Source organism: Rattus norvegicus, chromosome 8 (genome assembly GCF_036323735.1).
Source record: "Rattus norvegicus strain BN/NHsdMcwi chromosome 8, GRCr8, whole genome shotgun sequence".
NCBI classification, from domain to species: domain Eukaryota; kingdom Metazoa; phylum Chordata; class Mammalia; order Rodentia; family Muridae; genus Rattus; species Rattus norvegicus.
Genome location: NC_086026.1, coordinates 74,056,366 through 74,074,177, shown reverse-complemented (window position 1 = coordinate 74,074,177; position 17,812 = coordinate 74,056,366). Strand labels below are relative to the sequence as shown.

At 48.8% G+C, this 17,812-nt stretch overlaps 1 protein-coding gene across 27 annotated transcripts in view; it reads right to left on the bottom strand.

Annotated features, from left to right (window-relative positions):
* Window positions 1–17,812, bottom strand: part of Megf11 (multiple EGF-like-domains 11) — a 325,661-nt gene that overhangs the window by 39,051 nt on the left and 268,798 nt on the right. For all 27 annotated transcript variants that reach the window (XR_005488258.2, XR_005488259.2, XR_010054415.1 and 24 more), the window contains one exon: window positions 11,881–12,055. Coding sequence is in view for 24 of the 27 variants with exons in the window: in XM_039082458.2 (XP_038938386.1) it covers window positions 11,881–12,055 (175 nt within the window). In the remaining 3 variants the exon portion in view is untranslated. The remainder of the gene's footprint in view (window positions 1–11,880; window positions 12,056–17,812) is intronic.

The window sequence follows — 17,812 nt, the reverse complement described above, 5'->3', positions numbered from 1 at the left end:
CCTGCCTCAGCTCTTGAGTGCTGGGATTACAGTGTATCTCCCCCACACATATCAGGTTGTTCTACCTCCATTTTCCTGTTTGTTCACCACCCCTTTCTGCTGTCTCTCTCTCTCTCTCTCTCTCTCTCTCTCTCTCTCTCTCTCTCTCTCTTTTAGGGATAACCAAGCCTCTGTCAGGAACCCCTTCCCCTCATAGGGTATGTAATTCCTCTTACAAATGAGATTTGTGATCACACCTAGGGAGAAAAGGCTGGGGGGGGGTGGGGGCAGGGGCTGTGGTGGTGCAGGGGCAAGGCTGTAGTCACAGCTGGTTCTTCCGTGTCTCATACCACTGGCCTGGTGGGGTTCGGGTCTATAGCCTGTGTCTCTCCTGCTCATTTTCTGGTGCTTCCTTAATCCTTCTTAATCAGTGTCACATCTAAGCTTCGTGCCAGCCTCAGGAGACCAGGGTCAGGTTTGTAGAAGATAGAGGTAAGGCACAGAGGAGCAAAGTGACTTCTAATGCTGAGTAAGCAGAACCCTGGCTGGAGCCCAGATAGACTCCTGGCTAGTCCAGTCCTAGGTGATCCTGGTTGTGGAGCCCTCAGCTCAGGGTCCTAGCCCCCCACCCTCCTTATACTCAGGGTCATGGACAGATGCATTCTGCAAGCCTGGGAGACAGTGGCACCTGGCCTACCTCCCAAGGAACACAGAGGTGGGAGGCCACCTGGCTCCAACTGAGACATATCAATCTGCCACTTGTCTGGGAAGGTCTCTAGCCAATCAGAACCCACCATCATACTTCCCTTCTCTTTAGGTAGTGTGAATTCAAGGCTAAAGCAGGCTCTGGGTTCAAACTCACCTACCATACCTGGGAAGGGTACTTTGCCTCCCTGAATTCTCTTCTTGTGCAAGGTGGGAGTCCTCACAGCCCCCACCTGAAGCTTACTGTGTGGACTGAGCGGAGACAGTCCCCAGCTGGCAGTGCTCAGCCCTCACAATGCACACCCTCAGAGCCAGGCATCAGACACTCTGTAGAGGCTCTGGACACCCTCGAGAATCTGAGGCTCGGACCGCATCCTGGATCCTGGCCAGCAGGAGTCCTAGCTATGCAAGTGACTCTGGGCAAAAAGAAAGCTGGGTGTATCGGGGGCATGAGTGCCTGGGACCTACCCTGACTCTTCCAGCTGCTACAGAGATAGCAAGGCCACCACCGCAGTGACGAGGGCACTGAGAAGGGCAGCAGGAACTCAGCAGGAAAAGGGTGGGACAGGATAGGAAGAGAAGACTCAGCAGTTTTCCCTAATGAAGCCACAAACCGCAGAGTCCCGGGGGAGAAGCTAGCCTGAGCCTTGGTGACACAAAGCCAATTCTCTCTACTTTGCTCTGTGGATTAATTGCCAACATGATTTAACTTCCTGGTACACACCACCCGCGTGTCTTCACCATTCTCCTTCCTGCCCAGGGGAAAACAAGCTCATGACAGGCAGGTGAAAGTGAGACCATTAGCTGGTTAGCCGGAGTTCTCATCTCTGCTGGACCCCAGCTCTGCCTGTTTTGCTATGTGACAGAGGCTAGTCACTCTTTCTGGGAGACCGCAGTTTCCTCCCCAACAGAATGGGGACTATGGAAGTACAGTGTGTCCTTCTAGCTCTACTCTTGAGAGAATTCTCACTCTCCATGACAAGCTCTGGGCAGCAACTCACTCTGTCCTTGCTCCTGCATGGCCGTGGTTCTTAGCACATTGTACCGGAGGAATCTGGGACCCTAAGGGGCTGGGTGCATGGCTGTGGGCTGTGCAGGTGCTGAGGGACACATTCAGCTTCCAACCCAGGCTCACCTGACCACAAGACCTTGCCTGTGTTCATGCCCTTTAGCTCAAACCCAATGTAGTCCCATGACATAGCTTAACAAGCATCATAGAGCATCTACTGCACATCGAGCTTTATTCTGAGGACTGAATACATTTATACTGCTCAACCCTAAGAGTCCCATGAGAGCACAACACCCATGTGTCCCCTGTGCTACAGATGAATTGTCACTGTAGCCAGCCTAGCTTCTAGCTTTCTATGTATCTGAGGATGACTATGAATTTCTGATCCTTCTGCCTTCACCTCCCAAGTGCTGGGATTAAAAGTTTGTGCCACCATGCCAGGTTTATGGGGTTCTAGGAATCGAACCCAGGGCTCGTGCACGGTTGGTAAGTACTCTCCTGACTAAGCTACATGCTCAGCCCCATCTCACAGATGAAAAACTGAATTTAAAAAAAGCCAACAAATGGTACGAATGTGCTTGTCAGGTGAGCCTGTGACCTGGAACCCACAGTGGAAGGAGAGAAACAACTCCTGAAAGTTATCCTCTGACACACACACACACACACACACACACACACACACACACACTGCGGCATGCACAAACCTGCCTCCCCTCCAAGAATAAGGATAAATAAAAAAGGAAATCCAAACCTTGAGATACTCAAGTAACTATCAAAGCTAAGTAGCAGGAGGGAGCAGTGCTAGAATGTGTGTGCGAGAATGTGTATGTGTGTGTACACAAAAGTGTGTGAGAGTGTGTGTGTGTGTGTATGTGTGTGAGAGTGTGCATGTGTGTGTACACAAAAGTGTGTGACAGTGTGTGTATGTGTATGTGTGTGAGTGTGCATGTGTGTGCACGAAAGTGTGTGAGAGTGTGTGTGGATGAGTATGTGTGTGAGAGTGTGCATGTGTGTGTGCGTGTGTAACTGTGTGTGTGAACGTGTGTGAGTGGGCATGTGTGAATGTGTGAGCATGTGAATGTGCAAGTGTGTATGTGTGTGAATGTATGTACATGATTATGTATAAGTGTGTGTGCATGAGAGTGTATGTGCGCATGAGTGTGTGAGTGTGCATACACATGTGTATATGAGTGTTTGTGTGCATGAGTGTGTGTGTAAATGTGTGCGTGAGAGTGTGTATGTTCGTATTTTTGGTAATTTTGAAAGCTTTGCAGAGTCTTGCTCACACAGCTATATAGGCTAAATTTGTCACGCCTAGTACTGCATCAGGAAAGATCTTTTATGACAATAATTGCGACGGTAGACCGTGATGGTGGGGAGGGGACAAGGAATGAGAAGTTGCTTTTCTGCTCTTAGAACTGGAGTTGATGGACCCAGGTTTGGTAAGCAATGAAACAAAACAAGAAGTGCACAGGTGTGCTTTGTTGTGTCGCCTGGCTGTCACTTCTACCCTGCACTCTCTCCTGGCCACACCTGCCCTCATTCCAAAGTTCCAGCTCTGGAACTATACGCCCCAAGGGAAGCTGGTAGAGGGACATCTTTAAAGGATGCCAGAAACCCTGCGTGGAGAAAATTCAATTGCTATCCTACTGATCTGGCATTCGTAATCCTCGCATTCCCCCCCCCCCTTCCTTGCCCAAGCAGCTGAGCTTTGCATATGACCTATGGACAGAGTGGAGAAAGCTGAGAAAAATGCGGGAAGGAGTTGGTTCATTTGGGTGATGGAGTGCCTGCTCCCTTTGCCAGCATGCAGGGCTCAATAATGGCAGACAGGGCTTCAAAAAATTGCAGCATGAATAGATGAGCCCTTTAAGGTAATAGAAATGCTGTCATCCTAGGGAGAAATATGGGCCCCGGGTCCTGCGGGAGGGGACACTGGGCCCTTCTGCCCTGCTTGCTGAGCTCTCTGTCCCCATTACAATCAGAACTGAAAGAAGGCATCAGGCTAAGGAATGGTCAGAAAACCACCTTATCTCCTGGCCCCTGAAGTCTCCATGCGGGGAGGAAACTGCAGGAGGGGACTGGGAAATCAAGTCACCCAACCTGGCTGTGACCTTGCAGCCTGCTCCCTGCAGGCACTGTCAGGTCAGCAATCAGTTCTAGACCTGAGTGTGCAGGAGGCTCCATCAGGAAGTGTCTTAAAGAAAGAGAGGTTGCTGGGTGGCACAAGGGCTTGTAGGTGGGTCTGTGAAGTTAGACCGTTTCCTTCTGTGCTGAGAAAGCCTATTGTCCTTTTGGGGACATAGCCGCCCTGCAGCTCCCACTCCAGAGGAAGCTGCAGCTAAGGGTTTCCTTCCTCTTATCTCATCCGCACCTGCATCCCAGACAGGCTCTCAGAGCTCTTCAAGTGGGCATCAGCAGCATCAAAAACATCGTGGGTGGTATTAACCTTTTAAACATGGCCATCATGGCTGACACTTGTTGAAAGATGACTAATACTCTCTTTGCATACACTAATTAGCTTGATCAGCATACCAATCCTAGGGATTTATGACTTGTTCCTTTCCACATATCATAAAACAGGCACAGAGAGATGGTATCCTGTGACCCTGAGGTCACACAGCTATAAAAAGCAGTGACACCGATTATCTGAAGGCCGGATGTCTGGTTCCAAGTCTCTGTGACCTCTGCACTGTGTAAGGTGAGCTGTCTAAGGTGTGCCTTTGCTCCAGGAACTCAGGTGGTGCTGAAGAACAGCTACCTCTTTACACCCGAGAGAAGGGTTTAGAAGGTGATTCAGCTGTAAGAGTAAATGGGTGGCTGCCACCAAATCTGATGATCTGAGTTCAATATCTGGAACCTACATGGTAGAAGGAGAGAATGGACTCCTGTACATTGTTTCTGCGTGTATCCCACAAAATAAATAAGCAAATAAATGAAATAAAGATAAACAAACCTCAGAGAGGCTCATGGGGATAGGGGAAAGATTCAAGCCCTAGCCTCACTGGAAAGCAGCCCAAATTCCTCTTCCTATAGATGTCAGCCTAGAAACTCCTACATTAATGGTCCTGCTATTTCCAAGGATGTCATTTATCAAAGAGACGTCACCAAGTAAGCCGTTCATGTAGCAGGCATGGTAGGCAATGGTGGCTAAGAGGTATGGGGCTAGGGATGACAGGCCCTTGTTCTCAGGGAGGCAGACTGAGCAGGAGCCATGGGCTTTGCGTGTAGAAGACCTGCGAGTGTGAATCCAACAGAGAGGAGTGTCTGTGGAAGTGAGGTCATCTGAGAAGCTGGACAGGATGTTCACAGACATAACCAAAACAAGGCTGCAGCAATGAAGAGGGAGGGGAGACAGGTTTGGGGCAAAGTGAGTTATGTGTGGTCACACAGCAGGTGAAATGAGGCTGGAGACTAACAAAAGGTAGAGGTGTAAATCTCCTTTGGTGGCAACAAGAAGACACAGGGACCGGTAAAATATACCCAGCCTGCAGATGGATAAATGGTTCCTCATACTCCACATGCCTCCTCCCACTCCCCCACCACCCCAACCATGGTTCAGCTATTTTTATACCCAGGGTACTAGGAAAGACAAGTCCTCCCCTCCTCTCAGAGATGCTGCCAGGACAGGGCTACAGTACCCCAGGACTTTGTGGTTTTTTTTGTTTTTGTTTTTTTTTCCCCCGGGGCTGGGGATCAAACCCAGGACCTTGCGCTTCCTAGGCAAGCGCTCTACCACTGAGCCAAATCCCCAACCCCTACCCCAGGACTTTGTTAACCAGTCATTCTCCCCACTACCCTGCCTCTCCTCCAGGCTATACTCCGGGAAGAGTAGCCAGCAGAGATTGTGGTACTGTCCAAGGTTCTGGAATGGTGTTCCACCCAGTCAGAGGCACTCCTTATGCCCGCGGTTTTCTTTGGGCAGGATATTTCATTCCGGTTTTACAAAAGAGATCCAGAACCTGAGTCATGAGCAGAACCGATACTATGAACCTGCTTCTTGAGTCCTAGCCCAGCACTTTTCCCACATCGGGAAGACCCGTGCCCTTCACCAATGATGTCCTGGGTGATCCTTTTGCTGAGGCTAAGCTAACACAAAACCAAATTCTCTTCTCCTACCCACATCCTCCCCTCTGTCTCTCCACATGATGACAGTGGCATCTCACATGACATCTTGAGGGACCGGTCAGAATGGGCCAGGGGTGCCTGCCTAGAGCAGCCGGTGTGTGCGCTCATGAGTCAGTTCACCTGGGATGCCTGGGTGCAGCTCACCCCAATGCCCCATGTGTGCTGGACTTGAGAAAAACATACTCTACCCCTGTAGCTTAGCATCCTAGCAGGTACCTATTGCAGTTCAGGCGCTGATCTGTAACTTCTAAAGTTCGCTCTCTACTCTCACCACAAACTCCCATCACAGGTAAGGACGTTCAGGCTTGAGTGGGACACAGGGCTCACCATAGGCAATGGAGTCAGTGAAGAGATGGGATTTGAACTCCAGTCTGTGTGGTTCTGGAGTGTCTGGTCTATCCAAGCTCATTACCATTTGAGCAGGAAGTGGCTCCTGTCACTGTGGCCAAGTTTCTCTCCCCGTTTAAACTTCAGCTCATTTGCAAGCTGAGGAAGTAGACGTGTACATCTATAGGGCTCTCGTGAGACATAAACCAAATGACCCGTGCAGCAGGAACACAATGAGTGCTCTCCACTAGGCTGAATGTGATTACGATCGGACAAGGTCTTTGACGGCTGGCTGGGTGTCTGATGAGCCTTGCCACACCCCAAGTCCTTGGCATCATAAATGCCAGGGTTTAGGAATGAGGGGTCAGCAGCAGCAGCACACCAAGCAGAGCCTATTGCTGCCCTGCATGGCCTCATGGGGTGGAGACTACCTGGCTGTCAAGTCCCTGATGCCCAACAGTTCTATACTATCTCATCGGTACCATCCTAGCCCTCATAGGGTTAGCTTTCATAAAGTTGCTGTCACATCCTTCTAAACGGCCCTTGGCAGAGGTATGGGGGTATAGCTCAGTTGATAGAGTCCTTGTCTAGCATGCATCCATTACCACACTGGCTACTCAAACACAACATCAGGCAAGGCTTATATGTATGGGTTTCAGTCCTCAGGACAACTGGGGGACAGAGGTGCATATTTTACATATCAACGTAGACCTGGCCTCCAGGTTCTCTTCAGCATCCCACGGTCCCTAGTCCCTGCCCCCAACCTTGAACTTTCCTGCCCTTTCCCCAGAGGTCTTCCCTATATAATGCAGACATTTTGCCACACCCCCTCTTGTCTGTCTGTGTGTGTGTGTGTGTGTGTGTGTGTGTGTGCACCCTTTCTCTCTTTCTCTCCTCCCTCCCCCCTCCCCATGTCGACTTCCCTAGCCTTGGTCCTTGGGGCCAGTGAACTCACCCATCAGAGAGCAGCTTCCCAGTAAACCTGCCTTTAATATATTATAATCTGACTTGAATTAGCTCATTTCACCTGTGGAGAAATAATCTATCAATACGGATAGGGAAACGGAGGCCCAGCAAAGCGAAGTGGCACATCCAAGCTTACTGAGTTTAGGATAAAGCTCCAACACCCAGAAATGGGCTTCTAAAACGAGCTCTTTATTAAGTCCCCATGTCGTGAAACCTTTCAGCAAACAGGCAGGTATGTAGTCACAAATCAACAAACACATAAAGGCACTGCTAATTATTACTGACTGTGGGATGCTTTGGGGGAGCCTGGGTTGAGTCTGCTCGGCTGATTGATGGCCCCATCCCCCATATTACCAAGCTGGCTAATTGCAGGAAGTCACCTCATTCAGAAGCCGGGGTAAGGCAGGAATAATGGTGTCCCTGCTGGAGCCTGGTGCTCCTGGGAATGAGTCAAGCTACTGAGAACAATGAGTATTTTGTAATCCCCTCCTACTGCCCCTGTCCAGTAACACCAGGCCTAAGGAAGCCTCTCCAGGTACATAATGAGGCTGAGCAGGAGTGGGAATCGTGGGGTTGCACCAGGACAGCCTGCTCACAACCTGTTTTTGATTAAAGGGCCAGGATTAAAGGGCCAGGTAGGCAGGACTCACTGGTGAAAGGATTTGGATGGTCTGATCACCAAGCCCCCCACCCAAGGTTCAAAGGCACAAAGCCATTTACAGTCTGGGTGGGAGCACCAGTCTAGCTTTCAGATTAGTGGATTCCTTTCGAGGGAGGGAGGGGGGCAGTGAGCACACTAACAGATCAACGCTCCCTTCCCCATCCCTCCTGGAACCTCAATTTTCTGTTTTGAGTAGCAGTAATAAGTCAGACAATGGGAGGCAACAAGGAGGACAGAGGAGGGAGTTTGAACAGGTCTATGACAATGTACATCATCAACTATGGGGACTCTCAGCAAGTCCCCACATAGGCGTACCAATGTGCCCGTGAGCTCTGCATAGTAAACTGAAGTGGAAACTTCAGGGTTCTTGGAAAGTCAGTTGGATGGTGTCTTGCTGGGGCAAACTCGTGAAGGAATGCTTTGCTGAAGCAGACAGAGGAGAGAGGATGTTCTGCTAAAGCAAGTACCTGGACGAACACATGATAAAAGATTCTTTGCTAACAACATGCATGTATTGGTCCGCCTTACAATGTGTAGTTAAGCTGTATTTGTTGGGACTCTATAGAGAGAAACCACACCAAAAAAAAAAAATCTCTGTGGTGTGCTGCAGTTTCTTGCCATTTCTGTGGACTCGGGCTGATTGGATGCCCGTGCTGAGGCAAGACCTGTGCTGAGGCAAGGCATGTGGAGGACACGTGATGTTTGGGGGTATAAATAGGATTCTGTGGAGTTCCGGAGACAGAGCGGGTACAGCTAGCTGTGCAATGCTTGTGGGTGAGTCTTTGCTGATCTCCACCTCCCTGAGAGAGACGCAGTTGAGAACTTCTGGTGTTCCTGATGGTGCCTCCTGCTGACTTGAGCCAAGGCTAAGCTGTCTCTCCTAAGTCATGTCACTGCTGTTGCTAACCTGACTACTGAATTGGACAACTGGTGTATCTGTGAGGTGTTTGCAAGTGGATTGAGCAGCTGCTGCCTACTAACCTGTGAACTGAACTGCCGGTTTCTAAACAACACAGTTGCTCCAAAGAACCTTTCTAAACAGGTCCACTCACCACCCGCCCAGCTCCCCCTGACCCCTGTATCCTTTCTTTTTAACCATCTCTGGTGGGTGGTGGGCTACAAGAGAGGGTAAAGCATTTAAGAACCATCATTAAACATAGGGTTTGAAAAAAATTAAAGTTATAGTAACCATCTCAGAAATCAGTGGGTTCAGGGCTGGGGTCATAACTCAGTTGTTAGAGTGCTTGCCTAGCAAGCATGAAACCCTGAGTTTAGCGCTTAGTGCTGCATAAAATGGTGGTGTGTGTCTGTAGTCCCAGCACTAAGTGGGGAGAGGTAGGAAGATAGGGAGCTCAAGGTCATTTTCAGCTACGTAGGGAGTTTACGTCCAGCCTCAGCTGCATGAGGTTGTATCTAAGGACAAGATTAGTGAAACAAAATGTGTGGGTTCATCCTCCCCTGTCCATTCACATTTGTATAGGAAGGACCTGGGACCTGAGAGGAGAAGCCATTCCTAAGTCATAGGCCTTCCTTAGTAGCCAGGCTAGGGCAGGGACAGAATGTCCCACTTGCCACCAAGTGCTTCTCTGCCTGACCTCTTGTGATGGGATATCTTTAGTTCCAAATGACTATTTGCAAGACTCTAAACCTAGGGTGCTACTAATATTATTAATTTTTAATATGTATGGGTGCTAGGCCTGTCTGTCTATCCATGTGCCACATGTGTGGCTGGTGCCCTTGGAGACCTAAACAGGGAATCAAGTCCTCTGCAAGTGGAGCTTTAGACGGTTGTGAGTATCAATGTGAGTGCTGGGAATTGAACACAGGTCCTCTGGAAGGGCAGCCAATGCTCTTAAACACCCCGCCTCCACTCCAGCCCCTAGTACTTCAATTCTTTGTGATAGTTACGGACCAGAATTCCTGGCAACACAGGCAGGTCAGAGAGAAGCTGTGTGGAAGGGACAGACCTCTTACCCTTTAAAGACCATAGTCCATGTGCACCCAACCTTAGCTCTGGCAAGGAGCATGATGGGGCCTGATGACACTTTGTCTGAGCCTTGCTCTGCAGACCAGGGACATTTGCTCTCAAAGGAGCCCCTGCCCTGATGGTAAGAGGAGCTTGGGAATCAGTAGATTTATGCCATGGCTGCCAGCTGGCTCAGCACCAGGCAGGCTCACCAGCACTTCCATGGCTGATGACCTTGCAGTCAAGGCTGAAAGGCCTGTTCATGGAGAAGGTAGCTTAAATAGCAGAGTGCTTGCCTGTCGTGAACTGAATTAGGACCTAAGTTTGATCTACAGCATTGCATAGACTGAGTCTGTTGGTCCTTGCACTGGGGAGAAGGTAGAGGCAGCAGGACCAGAAGTTCAAGGTTATGCCTGCTACATAGCAAGCCAAAAAACCTATAATACATGAGACTATCTTTAAAACAAATAATTTTAGGAAGGAAGGAAGGAGGGAAGGAGAGAGGGAAAGAGGGAGAGAGGGAGAGAAAGGAAGGAAGGAAGGAAAGAAGGAAGGAAGGAAGGAAGGAAGGAAGGAAGGAAGGAAGGAAGAAAGAAAAAAGCCATGTTATACATCTGGTCCCTGCACAGTGAGAACCACCGAGTAGCAATAACCACATCCTGTAAGAACCTATCAGGTACCTAAAGCTTCACCATAGCCATGCTGGATCTGAACCTGTAATTTACCAAGGCCCCTATCTACAGCGGCTCCAGAAATCCCTTTTCTATACCTGTAAGCAATCACGTATGGGAGTACCCACTTCATAGAGGAAGAAACCAAACCCAAGAGAGTGGGTCCAAGGTCACACAGTTGGTAGGTAGGACAGCCAAGATGTGTGTGACCTGGCCACAGGTTTCAACTCAACAGACACTGCTCAAAGCACAGTGGAACACTGCCCCTGAGGATGGGGGAGGTCTTCAGACCAGCTGAGCATATCCCATCCCAGTATCACCTCCCCCAGTCAAACTTTGTAAAAACCAGCATGATTGATGAGGAAATACAGACTGAACAAGCATGTAGGGGAACGTTCGCTCTACCTAGTAATCAGACATGCAAATGAGGGCAACATTTAGGAGCCGTTCTCTACCTATATAATTAGCAAGACTGGGAAAAAAAGCAAACGAAAACTGTTCTGAACAAGGCACACGCATATACGACCCTCAACAGCATAGATTTATATAACCCTTTGGGAAAGTGATCTGGCAACATCCATCAAGAGCCATGAATATATTGTGCCCGCTGACCTGGTAATTCACCCGGAGGAAATAATTCAACGGGATGGCGGAGTGGGGAGCTGCTTGTAAGAAGATGCTCACTGCAACACTGGCTGCGAACATGGGAAAATCCTAACATCTGCAGGAAGGGAAGGGCTGGGGAAACTGGGAATTTCAGCCCCTGCTCTGCTAGGCAGTCATCCGAAGTGAATTAAGAGGTCCAACCAATAGCAGAGAAATGTGAATAAAAGGAAGAATGGTGCTGGAGTTCAGAGGGCACGCACTTCCTCAGTGTGGGAGGCTGTGGATTCAGTCCTCAGGACATAACCCCCCAACACAAATACCTGTCCACTACACACACATACATGCATGCACGCATGCACACAGACTGTCTGTCCAGCCTGGTAGTACATGCCGTTAATTGCAGCACTCAGAAAGAAGAGTTATGTGGATCTCTGTGGTTTTGAGCCAACCCAGTCTATAAAGTGAGTTTTAGGACAGTCTGGAAGATATATAGTAAATAGGCCTTGTTTTTAAACAAACAAACAAACAAACAAACAAACAGAAAGGAGAATACAAACTGCTTATGTGAGCTGGGGTAATGATGGTGTGAAAGATATTGTGTGCACAGGAGGACAGGGCAGAGTTGGACAGAGAGGATGACAGTTTGAAAGTCAGGGACAGTGACAGACTAAGGCCCTTTGCAGCTATTCTTGCAGTTGTTAACCTCAGAGAACAGCTTCAAGGGCTCTCTCTGTCACAGACTGTGTCTGAAGGTGACATAGAAAGAGAGTCCTATCCCTCATTCCTGGGCAGAGGGTCACCCTTTAGATTGCCATGGCTCCCTGGGGAGCGGGAAGGCTGTGAGCAGCCCACCCTGACTTACCATGAATCCTGGAGCACAAGTGCAGCTCCCAGTGATGCTGTGGCAGTCAGCGCCGTTCTGGCAGGTGCAGGGTAGCTGGCAACCATTGCCATAGTAGCCGGCAGGGCAGGACTCATTGCAGTAGTGGCCAGACCAGCCTGGCTGGCAGGTACAAGCTCCAGTGACTGGATGGCAGCTGAACAGAGGACAGGAGGAAGAAGAGGATGGGCTTAGCACTGTGTCCCTTCCTCTGCCCACCCCAAGTCTAGTCTGCCCATGGTAGTAAGAGCAGAGGACCCCTGTGGTGAAGTTAGTCATGCTTTCTTTGTCTATGAGATGATACATGGCTGTAGTAGTCTCAGTAGTTCCCAGAAATGAAGGCTCGTAGTTAAGCAACGCCCAAAGTCATTCATTAAGGAGGTAACAAGACCAGCGTTACTACCCGGATTTCTGACTCCCAAACAAGCACTGTTTTTCCTCATGGTGCCCAGGCTACATTGGAACTCCCTATGTAGACAAAGGTAACACTAACTTTCTGGTGCTTGTCCCCCCACCATGCCCTGTTTATGCAATGCTGGGGGTCAATGCCTAGCCTTGCCAGGCAAGGACCCCACTGACTGAGGGGTAACCCTCCCCAGTAGTACACCCCCATAGTAAATCCCCAGTGTGCACGCTTTATAAAACCACACAGAGTCCAAAGCATAGGGCAGGGCCTTCCTCCCTTGCCTTATAGACTCTGAGGTACAGAGCTCTCATTGCTCCTGTCAGGTGGGACACGTGAGAAGGCAACCATGACACCAGTAGCTCTCCATACAGTAGACTCTTGGTGAGCACTGGTAGCCAAAATAAGATGCCAGGCCAGGGTGGTCTCCCTGACAATGGCTGTCCCTAAGGGATCGCCACTTGGGCTTCCTTACGCTCTGTAACAGAGTGAGCCCTTCTCCCTCCCAGCTCATAGTCACATAGTCACTGTCCAGTTTACCCACATAGAAATGCAATTGCTTTTACCATATTGAATTATTTTCTTTTTGAGACAGAGCCTATGTAGCCCAGGCTGGCTTTAAACTTGATATATATATATATATATATATATATATCTCCTGTATAGCTGAGGATGATCCTGAACTTTGGTTTCTGCATTTTTATTTGCTTATTTTGTGTGTAAGTGTATGGGAACACGGATGCCCTGGCACATGTGTGAAGGTCAGAGAACAACTTGTGAGAGTGCTCTCTCCTTCTCCCACATGGTCCCGGGGATAGGACTCAGGCCTTTAACCTTTGTGCTATCTCACCAGCTCCCAACCCTGAACCTCAGATCCTCCTGCCTCTACCTCTACAGTGCTAAGGTAAGAGCTGGGCACCATCCCCACACCTGGTTCTATGCCCTGCTGAAATTCAAACCCAGGGCTTCGTGTATGCTAGGCCAGCACTCTGTTGGCTGAGCCATGTCCCCAGCCTTCAGTGTTTAATTATTCTCTGTGTCTGTTGACTTGTTTGCTTTCTGTCTACCCACTGGGTTTCAGCTCCCTGGGGGAGCTTGTCTGTCTTGTCGCCTCTCTGGGCCCAGTGGGGTTCCAGGCACAGGGGAAATGCTGACCTCCTGGCATGCTTAAACTGAACGAATTAATGAACAGACTAATTGTGAGCAGCCCAGCTAGCCTCTCTTCTGGGGGGCCTGCCGTGTTCTTGTTGAAAATGAGGGGGTGGACCAGAGCAGACGATTCTGGAATAATAAGTACCAGTAGCTAATAATCACTTCAGAAAATGTTTAGTCTCATTAATCATCTAGTCAAAACAACAATTGGATATCACCTTCTCCCTATCAAAACATGGGCGAGCTTTTCAAACGCTGGTAAAGGTTTCAAAACAATCTGGGGTTACGTATCAGGAGACCTAAAAATATGCAGATGCCTCGGCCTTGTAATTCCATTTCTAAGAATCTATCCTGAGGAAATAACCGTGATTGTGGAGGAAGATTTATACACAGAGATGTTCCTGAAAGCATTATTTATAACGGTGGAAAATGGAAGCAATTTGAATAATAATAAATAATATGTGGCCAGGCTATGAAAGTGCAGACACCTCACACAGATACACTTCTTATATTCCACAAACTGTGAAGTAGGAGTGAATCTCCATTTTACAGGTGGCACCCAGAGGTTTTGAAACCTACACAAGGTCACACAGATAAGTGGGTGAGCACACCTTTAAACCCAGCAGAGGCAGGCGTTTAACACCAGCCTGGTCTACACAGAGTGAGTTCCAGGACAGCCAAGGCTACACAGAGAAACCCTGTCTCAAAAAATAACAACAAAGTGCTTTCTAAGTTGCCTTGGCCACAGTGTCTCTCTATAGTAATAGAACAGTTACAAAGACTCTAGGCAAACTCTATAGGCTAAACTATATCCCAGCCCTACAATTCTATTTCTAGAAACAGGACATCTAACGTCTTAATTTAAATTTCCCTTTAGAAAGATGCTGGAGAGTGACGGCAGACAATGATTTGATTTTTTTTTTTCTATTTTTGCTTTTTTGAGACCATCTGTCTTTGAACTCGTGGCAATTCTTCTGCCTGCGAAGGCCTTGCTTCCCCTGGGTGACCTGGCTGTTCACGCAGTGCTAGGGGAGGCTCGGACCAGAGTCCCCATCACTGATGCACAGGCTGATTCCTCTGTTACCCGGTTTCCCCCTTTATTCCTTTTCCCGAGACACAGATTAATCACTAGCTAACAGGAACCGAAAGCTGTACAATGCAGGCAGCAGCTTCGAGGGGTGGGTTTTTCTGCCTTTCTTTTGCCCTGATGAGATTTCTATCTCTGTGGCATCTGCTGGCTAAATCAAATCTTTCAAAGGTAATCTGCCATCGTGGCTCCTGGAATTCATCTATGACAATCTAATTTCGGAGGGAACATTTAAGAGGGCTGACACCCAGACACTGTCCTCAAGGTGAATGATCTATGAAGGAGAGTGGCCTCTTTTGTGTTTTCACAGAGCCCGTGGCGGAAACTAAAGCTCACCAGCCTGCTCTTTTCCAGGGCAACCCATAACTTCTCTGCAGCAGCCAGCCAGAGGAGAGGAGCAGGGACAGGCTGGGGAGCAGGGCTCTCTTGGACTGGGGTTAGAGTCCTGACTCCTCAGAAGGATGCTGGAGACAGGAAGCCACCATTTATCTCAAGTGCTACATAAGTTTAGGGACAAATGAGGCAAGGCTTCTACTGACTGCCTCTCCACTCCACTTCCAAGGACCACAAGAAACGTTGCCCCCATTTGGAAGACTGGCACATAGAGGAGAGAGGCGTATGTCAGGGTACTTTCTTAGCTGGGTAGCGAAGTACCAGCCTACCTCCATGTTAGACTTAAAAGCCATCTTCTAGTAAAGACAAGCTAGGCTCACTCCTGTTTAAGATTAAATCTGTTTCTCAACGATTGGGCTATGGGCCACTGTGCCCTTAACTACAAATGGTTCTGTACTGCCTGCTCCAGGAATGGCAGCCATGTCTTTGCTTTTAAAACCATGTTTATAACCATCTCACAATCTTACTTTTGTTCAAAAGGTTTTATGAGTACCTTGTTGTGCCCACCTTGAGACCATGTCTGTTTCAGGAGGTCATTCTGACTAGCATGTTGTGCTTATGTGCTGCTCCTATAACCCTGCCTATTTCGCCTGACACCCGCTCCATTTGGAAACCCCCTATGTCTGAACTATATAAGCCTTGTCTTCCTCACCTCCAATGCTGACTTCTCCTTTTTTTTTTTTTTCTTTTTTTCGGAGCTGAGGACCGAACCCAGGGCCTTGCGGTTGCTAGGCAAGCGCTCTACCACTGAGCCAAATCCCCAACCCCTCAATGCTGACTTCTCAAACCCCACCTTAGGAGGAGGACGCCTGTATACACAAATAAAGAATGTTGCTTTGGATAATTTGGCCATGATGGTTTGCATTTCTCCTCCCATCTTTGAGATTAACAGTAGATCTGAGGCCAGGATGGAGGGGACCAACCCCCACTCAGTACCTGCAATTTAATTGCCTTAATATCGGAATCCTAGGTTCTCCCTCTGTCTCTCTGTTTCTCTCCCCCTCCCTACTTCTTTCCCTCTCTCCCTTTTCCCCTTCTCTCTCTCCTTCCCTCCTGTCCTTCCTTGCTTCTTCCCCTTCCTTGCTTTTTAAAATTATATTATTATATTCATTAATAATTATCTATTATTTATTTAATGTTTATAAGTACGCTGTAGCTGTCTTCAGACACACCAGAAGAGAACATCAGATCCCATTACAGATGGTTGTGAGCCACCATGTGGTTGCTGGGAATTGAACTCAGGACCTCTAGAAGAGCAGTCGGTGCTCTTAACTGCTGAGCCATCTCTCCAGCCCCTATTTTCCTTGTTTTAATACTAGAGCCCATGGTGCCCATTCTGCCCTCCATGTAGCCAAGGATGACCTTGAACTTCTGATCCTCCTGCCTTTGAGGAAATTACAGGACTGTGCCAAAAACCATGCTGGGCCTCATGCATGCCAGGCAAATGTTCTCCCACCTGAGGCCCACCCCTAGCTGCAAGTCTTTGCGTTCTCTATATCCCGGGAGAAAGCGCTATCTATAATAAGTCTCACCCCAGACATCTTGCTTTCTCTATCCTACCTGGACATTTGGCACTGCCGGAAATCCTCTCTGGATGTCAGAACTTGGGGGTGAGCTGGGCATCCATCTGATGGGTGGGACCCAGGGACCCTGCTGAAGATTCTATGGAGCATAAGACTGTTCGGTGTGGCCAAGCAGGTGCCTGTGTGTCTGATATAGACTGAGCAGCACGTGTGTCAGGGGCTCAGTCACTAGGCTGGCATGCTGGGAGAACGGGGAATATTTAAAAGGCAAACGGGGCAGAACTATCTAGAGGGAGGCACTGCTCAAGTTGAATTCAGCCATGCCTGTCACTGAAGGCCGAGACAGTGGTCATGGACAGGATGCTGGTGCTCTTGAGGGTCCAGGCTTCGGACGAGGCCCTCCCCAAGGAGGTAGTGCCTGGGAGTCTAAGCAGCCTGCTCAGAGCTAGGATGGCAGGCACCAACCAAGGGTCCTAAGGATAGCTCTTGCCTCCCAGTCCCTTAAAACATAACACACGTTAAAGACGGTAGAGCAAATAATCATTAATATTGGATGGGCTGAGATTAGCGACAGAGAAGAGGGAGTCCTTCCAGATTAATAATGCATGGAGGACTCCTTCAGAAGAAAGATAAATTATGCAGCGCACGGTTGCCCGGGGAAGGGAGGGAAACAATGGCCTTTTAATTTGGGGCTTGAGTGGATCTCTGTGGTGGGGAATTTTCCTGAATGGGGACCTCAGGAGCCTCTTTGCTTCCTGTCCTTGGCTCTTCAGCAAGGAGGGGGTGTCCCCATTGCTGTCTTACAGCATGGAGTAGATGAACTGGTTTCTTATTCCCATTCTTGAGACCCTTAGATCTCTCACCCTGCCCTTCAGTTCAAGCAAAAGGCCACCTCTCCCAGGATTCCCTTCTTGTAATCTTTTATGCACAATAACTGGGACATACACTGGAACCCAGCAGAGCCAGGTACATATATTTCTACCCTAACATTTCTCAGCCTTCTGACGTTGGGTGTGTTACACACTTAATGGTGTGTCATGGTTTGGCTGATGGAATTTTTGATCATTAGGACATCAAGCAGGGCTATGAGACACTACTGGAGGTGACTTGTGTTAGAAAAATATGCCGGCAAGTACCTAGTTTCAGCAAATACTCAGAATCTGAGGTCCTAAGGGTATCCCTTCTTGTAACCTGACCCTGTCCTGCAGAGGCAACTCAAGTCATGCGTAGACCAGCTGCCTTGACTCTAAGCCATCTCTGTATAGTCCCCTGAGACGCCACTAAGGAACCATATTTATCTAAGTTGATAAATGCCAAGATGCCTGCTTGCAGTGACAGGAGGCTCCGGGGTGACTT